The sequence below is a fragment of the Lissotriton helveticus genome, chromosome 2_2 (genome assembly GCF_964261635.1).
Source record: "Lissotriton helveticus chromosome 2_2, aLisHel1.1, whole genome shotgun sequence".
Taxonomy (NCBI): domain Eukaryota; kingdom Metazoa; phylum Chordata; class Amphibia; order Caudata; family Salamandridae; genus Lissotriton; species Lissotriton helveticus.
Window position 1 is genome coordinate 257,906,234 of NC_136060.1, and position 13,952 is coordinate 257,920,185.

At 46.5% G+C, this 13,952-nt stretch overlaps 1 protein-coding gene across 1 annotated transcript in view; it reads left to right on the forward strand.

The window, feature by feature from the left end:
• Positions 1-13,952, forward strand: part of DHX15 (DEAH-box helicase 15) — a 177,421-nt gene that overhangs the window by 19,555 nt on the left and 143,914 nt on the right. The window contains exon 2 of the mRNA XM_078678396.1: positions 8,413-8,749. Coding sequence (XP_078534522.1) covers positions 8,413-8,749 — 337 coding nt within the window. The remainder of the gene's footprint in view (positions 1-8,412; positions 8,750-13,952) is intronic.

Consider the following 13,952-nt stretch of genomic DNA (forward strand, 5'->3'; position numbering starts at 1 on the left):
TAAGTGGCTCAAATGCAGGACACATAAAATCTAATAGCCCAATGATTAACTAAGCCTCGCCATCTCATTTCTGTGAGACATTTTGTTTACATGCAGTGGGCTTACAGCTCACTCATATCTTAGCATTGTTTAGCTTCAACGTCGCTCTCATTTGTTTTGATTCAGTCTGTCACGACATGCATGCATCATGTCCTCTTCTTGTATTTGGCCCTCCCCTGGAGCATGGACCAAATAATTGTGTCCGTCCACTGCTCCCATTTCTGGAGTTAGTTTGTTTTTGTTTTCAAGCACTTCTTATGAGAGCTTATGATTTGTTTTGTCTCCCATATCGCCTTCTCGAATAATAACTTGTGCTGCTTTTATCTCCCACATGCACATTTTGCTTCTTAGGCACCCACGATCCATGTCGCTTCTCCCCCTTCCCCATTGTCCATATTGCTTATTTTCCTTCCCAGTCCAGGTTGCTTCTTTTCCTGCCGCACCATCGCCCCCATCTAGGTTGCTTCTTTTTCTGCCCCACTCGCTCCCCCCCCCCCCCTCCAGGTTGGTTGGTTGCTGCTCCCCCCCTCTCCCCACCCCGGCCAGCTTGCTGGTTTTCCCTCCCTCTCCCCCGACCAGCTTGCTGGTTTTCCCTCCCTCTCCCCCGCCCAGCTTGCTGGTTTTCCCTCCCTCCTTCCCCGCCCAGCTTGCTGGTTTTCCCTCCCTCCTTCCCCGCCCAGCTTGCTGGTTTTTCCTCCCTCCTTCCCCGCCCAGCTTGCTGGTTTTTCCTCCCTCTTTCCCCGCCCAGCTTGCTGGTTTTTCCTCCCTCCTTCCCCGCCCAGCTTGCTGGTTTTCCTTCCCTCTCCCCCGCCCAGTTTGCTGGTTTTCCCCTCCCTCTCCCGCGCCCAGCTTGCTGGTTTTCCCCTCCCTCTCCCGCGCCCAGCTTGCTGGTTTTCCCCTCCCTCTCCCCCGCCCAGCTTGCTGGTTTTCCCCTCCCTCTCCCCCGCCCAGCTTGCTGGTTTTCCCCTCCCTCTCCCCCGCCCAGCTTGCTGGTTTTCCCCTCCCTCTCCCCCGCCCAGCTTGCTGGTTTTCGCTCCCTCTCCCAGCTTGCTGCTTTTCCCGCCCTCTCCCAGCTTGCTGCTTTTCCATCTAACCTAATGCTTGTGTTCTCAGCTACCCCAATGTGGGGTACTTCACTTTCCTCACCGCACACCTACGAACGTCCACACCTCCATCATCGGGGAGGAGGAGTGGACGTTCGTTGGTGTACTGCGAGGATGTACCTTGTGGCTAGTGTGACTACAGGGGTTTCTGAACGCTCCTCACATGGGGTATTAAGTACCCTAATGTGGGGTATCTGAGAACATCAGCGTTAGGTTAGAGGTTGACATTGATCGCCCTAACATAGTGGCAATATCTTGGACCAAATTGGCAAGATAGGAGCCTGATTTTCGTCCTGAAGAATGCAGCTGGCTCAGAGTCCATGGGAGAAACATGTTGACGACAATAATGGTGATGGGGTATTAGTTCCCCTAATCCCCACATTTCTGCTTTTAATACCAAGTGATTAAATATGATTTGGGGTAATGCATTGTTTTTTAACTCACTTTTTGCACGGGCCCCCACTTAAGTGATTAGAAGTGCCTCCCTGTCTTCAGGTGTAGGCCTGCTCTCTATCAAACTGGGTTTTTAGAGAGCGAGGACTGCCTATGATGAAGCATAACACCTGGTGGTGTATGAGAGTCCTTAACATTTTTTGAGATGCCTAGTACTTTATTAGGTCTCACCTGGCGTTGCAGCTGCTCGCTCTGCGAGGGCTTCTTGGAATCAATACGGTTTCAGTAGTCTTATCTCTGCTCCGCCTGTAATTTTCATTGGTGTGCGTCTTTTGGCGTCATTGATTATGCCGAACTGAGCGTTATGATTTTACCGGAAGCGCTTTCGTCCCTCCTGGTTGCCACCCTCTCCTCTTTTGGCCCCACTCACCTGGACTGAATCATTTACTGGCTGCGTGATATTGTCTCCTTGAATAAGTGGGAGAGAACTTTGTTTTTGTCATTCTGGGTGTGAAGCTCGATGTTCTATGTTGTGTGTGGACATCGCACTCCGTTTATTTGTTTTTTTACTTTCATTTGGTGTGCGGTGCTCGAATTAATGGGTAAGCACTTTTGAAGCACGATGTTCTAAGTCGTATGTGGACATCGCCCTCTGTTTATTTATTTATTTTCGCTTAGCATAGATTTCTCACACTTCTCAGTGCTCCCCCTTCCTTTCAGTGTATTCTTTAATTGTTCCTGCCCCACTCCTCTGTTCCTCTGTTTCCTCTGTTACCCCTTGCTTTTCACTCGTCCCCAGCGCTTCTGCACCCCCGGCCTCAGACGCTCCCCTTTCATAGCTCCGCTTGGGTGCACAGCCTCATCATTGCAGGCGGCTCACGGTTCAGAGATTAGTAATCCCCCCTCTCCCCCACCCTTTCTCCGTCATTGTGCTTGACGCAGGGCTGACACAGCTTCCGTCTCTGCCCCGCTGTACACCCACCATGCCGTGACCGTCTCTTAACCGAATATATAAACCCACAATTAAAGAGCCGGATCAAGTTTACTTTAAAGCACCAGCAGGGGAAGGGAGCTGGTGCGTTTCGAGGCAGGAGTGCCCCTCTGTCCGATCTAAACACACAAAATAACGCAAATCTCCTCCACGCTTTCTTCCTTCTCCCCATTTGCTCTCCCCCGCCCCTTTCTTCTGCCTCATCGTATTCTACTCCTCACTATACTTCATTAACCCTCATTCTGTTCTTCTAATCATTCTCCTACCCAAATCTTAAACACTGCTCTTCTCCTACTAACAATATGCTTTAAACTACTACACAGCTAACAAATACAATTCTAACAACATAGACCAACAATATATCGCAAACATACACAAAATAATACAAAGCTATAATACAATACCTTTAACAAAGCAAATGGCTATAACTTAAACAAAGGCGATACCTATTGCATTTCCAATGCTTGTCTATATGTTGCTTGTAGGGATACAGTTGCATAGGTGACCATTACTTCAGGGTAGCTTCTACAGTGTGTAAATAGCAAGCTGGTGGGCCGTTCACCCTGAAGACTCCGTAGCCTCCCTTGGATAGTTCTAAGAGTCCTGTGTTAGTGTACCCCCCCGGTCCAGGTTGCTTCTATTCCCGCCCCCTCCCCCCCAATATGTCCAGGTTGCTTCTATTTCTGACACCCCCCTGGTCCAGGTTGCTTCTATTCCAGACCCTCCGTCTAGGTTGCTTTTATTCCCAACACACCTTCTTCCCCCCCTGCCGCCCCCCCCGGTCCAGGTTGCTTCTATCCCAGACACCCCCCCCCCCCCCCCCCCCTCCGGTCCATGTTGCTTCTATCCCAGACACCCCCCCTCCGGTCCATGTTGCTTCTCTCCCCCCCCCCCCCCCCCTCCTGTGGTCCAGGATGCTTCTATCCCCGACAACGCTCCCACTCTGGTCCAGGTTACTTCTATCCCCGACACCCCCTCCCCCCACTCCGGTCCAGGATGCTTCTATTCCAGACCCCCGTCTAGGTTGCTTTTATTCCCAACACACCTTCCCCCCTGACCCCCCCCCCCGGTCCAGGTTGCTTCTATCCCAGACACCCCACCCCCCCCCTCTGGTCCATGTTGCTTCTATCCCCGACCCACCCCACCCCACCCTGTGGTCCAGGTTGCTTCGATCCCCAACAGCGCTCCCACTCTGGCCCAGGTTGCTTCTATCCCCGACACCCCCCCCCCCCCCCCCCTCCGGTCCTGGTTGCTTCTATCACCAACACCCCCCCGTCCAGGTTTTACTTCTATCCCAGACACCCCACATTCGGTCCAGGTGTTGCTTCTATCCCCGACCGACACCCCTTTCCCGGTTGCTTCTATTCCTCATGCCCCGGGCCAAGGTTGCTTCTATTCCCTCCCACCGAAATCAGCCCCGGTCCAGGTTGCTTCTATTCCTGACCCCCACCCCTGTCCAGGTTGCTTCTATTCCTGAACCCCCTCCTCCTGTAATGTAAGGTTCAGTTATAAAGCGCGGCTGTCACCCCAAGGGTATCCTGGCGCTTAGATTCCAGAGCAACAGAGCAAAAGAAAAGGCAGACCTAATCTCTAGGGAACAGGCTAGTTTTCAGTTCCTTCCTGAATGCAGACAAGGTGTTCAATTGTCGAAGCTTCACGGGCATTCCAAAGTCTAGAGGCAGTGAAACTAAAAGACCTACCACCTGTGCGCACTTTCTTAACACGAGGAACACAGATAAAGTTTGCAGAGGAAGAGCGCAAGGATCTAGCCGGCGCATACCAGAAAAATTGCTGTATTCTGAACAGAAAGGAGGCAAGAATACTGCCTGCTGCCTATCTGAAAGGTAGGACTGAATCCAATCTCGAGCCCTACCCACAATACCCAGTTCCTCCAACCTCCCGATCAAGGTCCGGTGATTAACCGTGTCGAATGCGGCCGACATGTCAAGCAGCACTAAAAAGGCTGCCTGACCACTGTCGGCCCGCATTCTCAAGTCGTACAGGACCGCCATCAGGGCAGTCTCGGTTCCATGTGCCGGGCGAAACCCAAATTGGACCTCATCCAGTAACTGCGACAAACTGGGAGAGGGAATTAGTTACTATCCTTTCCAGGATCTTGATCGGGTAGGGTAGCAAGGAAATGGGCCTGTAATTAGCTGGATTATGAGGATCCAGTGATGGCTTCTTCAATAAAGGGGAGACTGCGGCCATTTTCCAGCAGTCCGGGACTACCGCTGTGGCTAGGGATTGGCAGCAAATCTGGTGTAGAAGTGGAAAGAGTTCTTTTCCAAACAAATTCAAGAACTTGGGAGGAAGTGGATCCCGAGGGGAACCAGAGGAAACCTCATTTGCGATGATACAGAATTCCCCATAAGAGGGCATCGGGAAGTGATCCAGGGGAGATACATGTTCTGTATTAGTTGTCACAATACTCAGTACCATCCCCATGTCAATCTGCGTGCGCCCATTCACTTCCACAACGGGATTTAGTCCCACTAAAATGTTACTGATTTTGTCCCTAAAAAAATTTGCCAGGCCATCGCATAATTCTTGTGAATTTGGAATGACAGCTTTAGCACAGTCCGGATTGGATAGACCTCTAACTAGATTAAAAAGAGTTTGGGATTTATTCGGGGCAAGAAGAATAATCTCCTCCAGATATTTAGCTCGTTTTGTCAATTAACACTTTGCAAGGATTGGAGCAGCTTTTTAAAGGCTACCTTATCAGACTCAGAGTAATTCATCCTCCACTTCCTTTCCACCTGCTTACAGCTGGTCTTCAGCAGTCTCAGCTCCTCATTATACCATGGGGCAGATGGTTTTTTGCCCACTTTAACTTTCCTCAACGGAGCAAGATGATCAATTGAATTACTAATCTGATCGCCCAGATTCAAATAGTTCTCATCCACCGAGTCCTGCATAGGGGAGGCACTCTAACCTAAGTAGCTTTGACCACTCTCTGCTACGTCGGACAACTGAGGAGCTTCTGACTACTTGACCGCGCTTATCTGTCTTCATTGTAAAAAGGACCAGAGAATGGTCAGGCCAACATTGGGGCAGAATTTTTGAACAGCTGTTTACTTTGCATCTGCAAACACGAGGTCTAACACATGTCCTTTCAAATGCGTGGCATGTGAAACCAATTGATGGAGATTGACACTCGCACAGGCTTGGCAAAGTTCACTCAAGGCAGTGTTAAGAATACCATTCTCCCAAAGGTTAAAGTCACAGAGGATCAGTAATTTAGAGTGAGAATGTGCTAAGCTATATATCCTATCTATCAGAACTTGATGGTCAAAGATAGCACCCCCCGGTGGTCTGTAGCAAAGCAAGCCTGTACAGAAAACACCATTGGAGCCATTGAGTGTAAACCCCAATGCTTCAATCCCCGGTATCTCCTCTACCCCCCAGGAAGAGAGGTTCCAGACAGCCTTGTAGATGTATCCTACTCCTCCTCCCCTACCAGCCTTTTTTGGCTTATGGCCGATTCTATAGCCCGGAGGGCATGCAAGGCCGAGCTCCACTTCCCTGTCAGCATGTGTCCAGGTCTCCGTTAGAAAGAGGACATCCAGATCATGGTCCTCCAACAAAATGCAGATCTCCGTATGATGTTTCATCAGAGATCTGACATTAATCAGCCCACATCTGATAATCCCCTCATTAGAACTCTTAAATGAATTCGTACCCATCATGTCATCTTCTTTGAGGCTATCATTCCTATTACTCTTGTTGTCCAACATAATGAGCTCCTCTCTAGAGTATATTAAGCATGGGCCATGTAGGGCAGCATGGCTGGCGCTGTTCGCTTCAGTGGCGCGGACTGGCGCAGACAGGCTTGCCCTTGGCGCGCCGCTGGTGCGCATGCCCGCTGCGCACTTGCGCCGCATGCGCGCTGCGCACTTGCGCCGCCTCCATTAAGTAGGAGGATGGCGGTGAACAACTAGAGCGCTAAAAAAGAGGGCCGTGATCTGGTGACTCGTTCTACAGCCGAGTACACCGGCACAACGAGGGAGCGAGTGGCGAAAATGGCTGCATCTGCTGCATAATTAATGTATTTTAACAACAAAAAAAAATCTAAATCAAAAGTTATTAAAATCCTGTCAACACATATTGCAGTAGAGTGCCCTTCACAAAGGTTGACTGCTCAACTTCCAGTTGTTTATTGCTGTATTTGGGTGTTAAACTGGTACTAATGAGGTAAAACCTTTTGTTTGCCTAGTTGGTGTTATGATCACCAAATGTTCCTCATTGCATAATTTAACTTTTCTTGCTGGATAATTTAGTCACCCTGCTGCATAATTTGGTTCTCCATTGCTACACAACTCCAGTGGCCCATGGCTTATGTGGCACACAAAAAGGTATTGTATTTGGGGTTTCAACATAGAATTTAGGGAATAGTGCTTCGGCCTTAGTCACAGTTAAGCATGAAACTTGGTGTGAGAAAGTTAAATTGTTGAGGGGAAGGAAAAGTGCCACGTCTTTCTTGTTGAATACACAGACGTTTTTCCAAAACAAATTGGTTGCACTAACTGTTTCAGTGCGTTAGTATGGTCAAAGGAATCCTCAAACAAAAGAGATGGGGTAATGCATAGACCAAGGAAGGATCTGATGTATAAAATGTGTGAAGAGGGTTTACTTTAAGGCAGCAGAACCACTGCTGTGGTTGGCAGCATGCAAAAACAACAAAAAATGCTGCATCAAGTAGAGCTGCTTGAATCATGTGGTATGGGTAGATTTATTTCACATCTCCTACAAATGAATGCATGATGGGTATCATTGGGTAAGATGCATGTTACTAGCTTTACTCTCAAGACTAAGCAGCTGTCGTCAGCCTTAACTTATAACTATCCTGCTGTTGACTTTCCCCTCTGAGATCCCTCTTTGCCATCAAACCGATGTGTAGCAACAGTGGCTCATTTGGCAGACACTCCAATCCTAAACATGTTAATTTTCACAAACCTTGAACTATGACTGATGTTCGACTACTTCAGCACCCATCAAGTTGTGCACTATGTGTCTCATGGGATTGAGGCAGATTTCTCCCTAGGGTATTGGGCTCACCCATGCTGAATTTAGGCACAGTCATGATTTTGGTTGTGCTGTTTGTGACCATTGATGTTCATTAATGTTCCATAACTTTTTGGAACATTGATGCCCATGTGCAATGGCTGCCATTGTGGTTCAGTGTTGAATAAATATGGAAACGGACAGCACTGGCTAGTGTTTGCTGGTCCGTTTTTGCTTATTAACTCAAATGTCTGAACAGCATTTCATCTAGCCAAGGAATGTCGCACGGCCGTAGATGTCTTACAATTGTTTTTTTTCTGCAATTTTGCAGTTACTGTAACACTCGCTTACACAGAAACATGTTTGGGAAAATCTCAGATTTATAGTCCCCTCCCTGGTTATCACTTAAGAACCCATTCATCAATTTGCCTACTTGACAGACTGAGAATATTGCATTTTGAAGGTTGTTTACCACAAGTTTGGTCAGATTTATGAAGAGGCGCAAAATGCCAATTACGGTAGAACAAACAACATTCCCTAAGTGGGAATGGGGAGCTTGATTGAGCAAGTAACCCATTCTTGAACTTCTGTTTTTTTTCCTAACAATCAGGCATTTGGAATGGGCTGTTTGATTATAATAGACAACACATAGACTGCTTGTGTTCTTCAGTTTTATTTGATAGACTACCTAGGCCATAGCACTAACAATTCTGTGACAGGGGTGTATTTGTCACATATTTTAGGCACATTTTATATTTTATTTACCCTTTGGTATTGATATGTACCCATCATTCCGACGGACCTTTTGAAGTAGCATGTCTTGTTCTTACAAAGCATCTTATTGAGATTCAACTTGGTTTTTCTTTTGTGACATTCCAGGAAGGATCGAGATCGGGACCGTGATCGCGATGATCGTTCAAAAGACAGGGACCGTGATCGGGATAGAGATCGGGAGCGAGATAGAGACAAGGAGAAAGACTCTCGTTCCTCCAATTCTACGTTTATAGCAGGTGGTGGTTTGCCACCTTTAAAACCAGTACTTTCCCAGGGTGTCAATCCCTTTACCAATCTCCCACATACTCCTCGGTACTATGAAATCCTGAAGAAGCGACTGCAACTCCCAGTTTGGGAATACAAAGAACGGTTTACAGACATTCTCGTTAGGCATCAGTCTTTTGTACTCGTTGGCGAAACCGGGTCTGGTAAAACAACACAGGTAAGTTTATCATATACATTCAGTATTCATTGAAAAAGCGCATATGTAGGTATGCTGATCAATAGAATAACCATTTATTTTCTGATTAGTAGCTTTGAATTTAAATGACAGTTTGTGCATAGTGCATTTAAAATGTTTAGTCCTACTTCTCTTTCGAATACTGTTTATTGCATTTAACTTGACAGTAAGAGCTTGATTGTCATTTCTTTGAATATGAGCAGAACTTGCTATCCTCATTTTACTGCTTGCAGTTTCTCTGTACAGTAATGCTGCCATTGATGTTTAAATACTGTACTATATAAGTTTTGTTTTGGAGCATGACATGATTTTTAATTTGCTCTGCCAGTAGTAGCTGTGTGTGATCAACCAATGTTAACCTTTTCAAAACCGAACTGTAATTTGTCTGTCTGTGAAATTGTGACTCCTTGTGCAGTTGGGGGGGGGAAGATGGCGGGGAAATGCAGCCTTTTTATAATCCGTTGTGAGAAACAAAATAGTTGGTGAAATAATTTAGCAAAGTGATATTTTGCACTATTTTCATAGATTATAAACTGGTGGTGCCATTTCGGACTACCTTTGAGCTGTTCATTTGCTCAATTATATGAAAGCTCTGGAGATTCCTTATAAATATTTAGATGTGGTACAAAGTCTCCTTAATGCACAACGTGACAGTGGACTACTGTAGAACAACAAGCATTGAAAATGCAACAGGTCTCATCTTTGATTAAGATAAAGCCATTTGCTTTGCTAATAGTATTAAATAGCAAAGCAAATGGCTTTAACTTAAAGAAACGTGAGACCTATTGCATTCTTAATGCTTGTCAATGATTTGCAGGGCCTCCAGGCATGGTTTACCAGAGTGGGGAAGGGCACATACGGAGGCAAACAACATTTCAGCCACACATTCAATCAAAAGCATACATTTCACAATTCAAATGGTAGACCACGCCGGCTGCTATACCCTGTCTAATCAACCTTTCGTGGGTGAGGGAAGCGCACCTGCCGGTAGTCTGCATTCCATTACTGAGGGCCGCCACCTTCTGTGGTGGGACGCGTATTTGTTGATTTTTTTTCCTCTTATTTTATAAAGCACAAACTTGACCCGAATATATGATCACCAGTTACATTACACAAGGAAACCTTCATTTTTGATAAAAATTTTTAAGTGTGGGTAGGTGAAGCAATTTGCCCAAAATCACAGGATGTTGAGCCGATGCTGAGATTCCAAGCTGGTTCCCCAGTTCAAAGGTCGGCAGTTCTGGCGTTAGTCCACATGATTTGGAAGTGAAACTTCTTTTGTCCTTACTGTGCATGTATTGAGTCCACACGCCTTTTTCTGGTACATTAAGGAACAATGACCGCACTTGAATCAGTTCTGTCACAAGCGCTTGATTAACAGATACACATGCTAAACTTGACTGGAAAAAAAAGCATTGACAAAGTCAGAAGGTCCCACCTACCTTTTAATTACATTACCTGAACTTTTGGTTTTGCCAGTGCTTTTTACTGATGCTCTTCGGCTAAGAGAAAATCATGCTTAATTTTGAACGCTGGGTGGCATTGGCTAAAAAGAGTTGCTGCAGCGCGATGACGTGTGTATGCTTCACCATGCAAGTGCACATATGCATCAGAGGGTGGGTGCCAAACTTGAGGTGGAAATTAAAAAAAATCGTTTTAAAAGGGGATCGAACAAAATGATAGCTCCAGTGGCAAATACCAGCTGCCCAACCTCACAAAAATATTTAAAAAGAGACCGGACCCCGGCCCTGTGCCAGACCTGCAACATACAGTGACCCCCGTGAAGCTTGATTTAACTCGACAAGAGGACCCCGAGCAGAATCGAGACTTTGTGCCATTTGTCACTGAACGAGCACAGCGGTACGTTAATGGAGCCCCTGAACAACTAGCCCGATCTGCTGAATCATCGCCTGCTCAAGACTCATTTCTTCTATTACTTCTGGAGCCTTCCTTTAATACTTTTTGGACTGCCTTCCGCATATTTGGTGGACTTCGCGACTTAACATTTTTGACCCTTTTTGGTTGTTTTGATCTCCATTTTCTATATCGTTCTGACTTTCTTGCTATTAGTTCGATTTTATTGGATGGGGATTGTGCGATGGATCGTGAGGGCCAGGGCTGAATTTGACTGTTTGACCTCAATGCCATGACTTTCTTTTACTTAGCTGGGTGGTGTCTGATATGGGATCTGCTGCCTCTGTTGCTCCGGGAGTTGGGCAGGAGGATCTTTTCTCTTTTTGTGCACCCCCTATCTGTTCGTTTATTAGTCTGCTTTAATTCCCTTTGTACGACGGTAGGGGTTGCCTGCTTTGACGGGGGGAGGGGAGTCCGGGAGCTCGTATTGTATGGTATTTCCTCCTCCATCTTTTCCCTTCCTTGGGGTCAGTTTACTGGGTGACAGGCACGCTGCTAGTGGGGTTAGGCCGTAGCCATATGCAGGGGTGCAGGGTGGGGGGTTGTGTTTTTTTAAATTTATTTTTCCTTTATTTTGTTCCATGGCCTTTCTTTTCCCTTTTCCTCTCTTCACAAGAGATGTGGCGTATTATCCTGAGTTATGTTCCTCATATCCGGGTATCGAGAGTACGATTCTGATATCCTGTATCACGGGTGGGCGGGATCTGACACCGTTTGCTTGAGATGGTCTGTACTGAATTGCTTTGTTCCAGCTCGATGCTTGTATTTTTAACTTTCAGGTGCCTGTAATTGTCGTGTGTTTCCTCACATCCTTTGCCCGCTCACCGTTATAATATGTTCCTCGAAAAGATACCTGATATGTATATTTCTCCTCTTCTGGTATAACTAATAAAAATATATACAAAAAAAAATATTTAAAAAGCATTAAAAAAATATGATGACGGTAAGAGTGGAATGGAGCAGAAGTCAACAAGGGAGTGGGTTGGGGAGCAAATATCAGCTATGGGGTGGGAGAAGAAGAAAATTTAAATAAAAGTACAAAGGAGATAGAGCGAAAGATGGGAGGAAGGACTGGAAGAAAGGGGCACACAGGAAAGAGTGTGTGGATAGAAGCCAGAATAACCAGTTCACAAGGGTGGGGGTGCAAAAAGGCCTGGGCCAAGGAACTGACGACGGCTTATGGCCGCAAAATAGTTTCTCATACAGTCCATTGTAATAACTCCTGTAGCAATCAGTTAGTGAGAAATACTTTGCTGCACTGTGCCAAAATGTGATTGGCCAAATCTTCAGCCTTCACACAATGGAAGAAGGAGGGGCCCGACGTGGGGGGGGAGAGCGAAAGCACGCCGCCATGCACCCCTGCACATCTCTTGTCCATACGCGTGCAAATTTTTTGTCTGCCCATGCACATGGAATCCGTATAGATACCAAAAGGCCCTCACATGGCGAGAGCAGCGCATGCACGCTGCTAACGCCAGGCGAGACCTTAAAAGGGTGACTAGAGAGAATAGCAGATATAAGAAAGCTATAAAGCTGATTTCATGGTATTTTAGGTTTTGAAATAAATTTAGTTTTCTCAAAATGTGCTGTGCAAACATGATTAGCCAAAAAAAGGAGTACGTTCCTGAAATTCAGGAACTTTGCCTTTCTTGATTGCTTTGAAAGGTTTATCTTAAACAGCATGTTTAAAATGCATTAACAGAAGTTGTTGGTCTTTGTGGGCCCTAACCTAAAACTTTCATTGCCAATGTTGCCTAGAAGATTTGAATCATGTTCCATGTAATGCTGTCCCTAGTCTGAAGGGGCCCTCTCTAAAATTGTAAATTCAATCTAAAAACAGGAACAATTATCAAACTAAAGATTAAAAGCATACAGCAAAATATACGAAATTGTACTGTTTTCTTCAGATTTTTTCAATTAACTTACACATAGCTTGTGTATCTTTAAATAACTGTAATTTGCTCTCAAACATTTAGCCTTTCCTCCTGCGTCTATAGTTTCTAAGCAAAACCACATCTTGATAAGTCGAAGAGGCCATGCACCACTCTCGACAACCCAAATTATTCTTTAACCCTTTCTAAATCTTTGGTTACTACTGTCTGTCTGACTTGCCCCACATCATGGTTGCTTCTTGATTCCCTCAAGTAAAACCAAAAAATCTTAGTAATAGGTTTCAGCTGGTATCATATATGTCACAGAATTTGAGATTGTGACTTAAGACCACATTTTGCCTTCATGCAATCCCACCTGTGATGCTGACTCATTGATCAGAGGCATCTCTGGCTTAGACTTGGGTAGTGCCATGTTTGGATGTCTGAGAAAGTGCCATCTTTCTTGCCTTGGTATGCCCCCACTTTTTTCTGAATTGTTGATGTGCTTTGACTGAGTGTGCCCTGGGCTCCTGCCAACCAGGTACCCAGGGCCTGTGTTCCTTCCCTAAAAACTGTGTTGAAACAAAACCCAATTGGCATCTCTGGCCACCTATCAGCCCCTAGTAAATGGTACCCTAGGTACCCAGGGCATGGTGACCAGAGAAGACCCCTAAGGGCTGCAGCACTTATTGTGCCACCCTTAGGGGCCCTGTACCTGGGTACCCACACACTGTCTTGGCAGGGTGGGTGCCTAGGTACAGAACTAAACAAAGAGTCGATATGGCACACATCCCTGTATGCCATGCCCACAAACCCACTGCCCTGGCATACATCAGTCACCCCTCTAGCTGGGTGCCCTATGCCAGTGCTCTGGGCCCAGGCGCATGAGCTCTGTGCCCCTACAGTACCCAGGGCCATTCCTGGGCACTGTAAGTGCAGTGATGCCATTAAGAGTATATGATGCTGGGAGGTTGTCATTACGACCTCCACAGTACCATAATGGCTACACTGAAGACTGACCAGTTTGGTACCAAACTTCTCAGCACATTAAACCCGCACTGATGCCAGTGTGAGATTTAATGTAAAATGCACCAGAGGGCATCTTTGAGATGCCCCCTGAAAACTTAACTTGCAATCCACGTCTGGCTGAGTGGCTGCAGAGGCTGCCACACAACAGAACATGTTGCTGGACCCCTGGGTAGGAGAGCCCCCGCTCTCCTGGGCCTACAACCATGCACATCCTGGGCGAGGTGCTAGGTCTCCTCCCCCAGGATGGGCAGGGGGAAAGCTTCAAAGGCATGCCGCCTCTGTGAGCTTCTCCAGACCATTTACTGTACCCAGCAACCAACCCCCACCAGTCCTGCCCCCCACTCTGGCGGGCAGACCGGCGGGAAAAACTA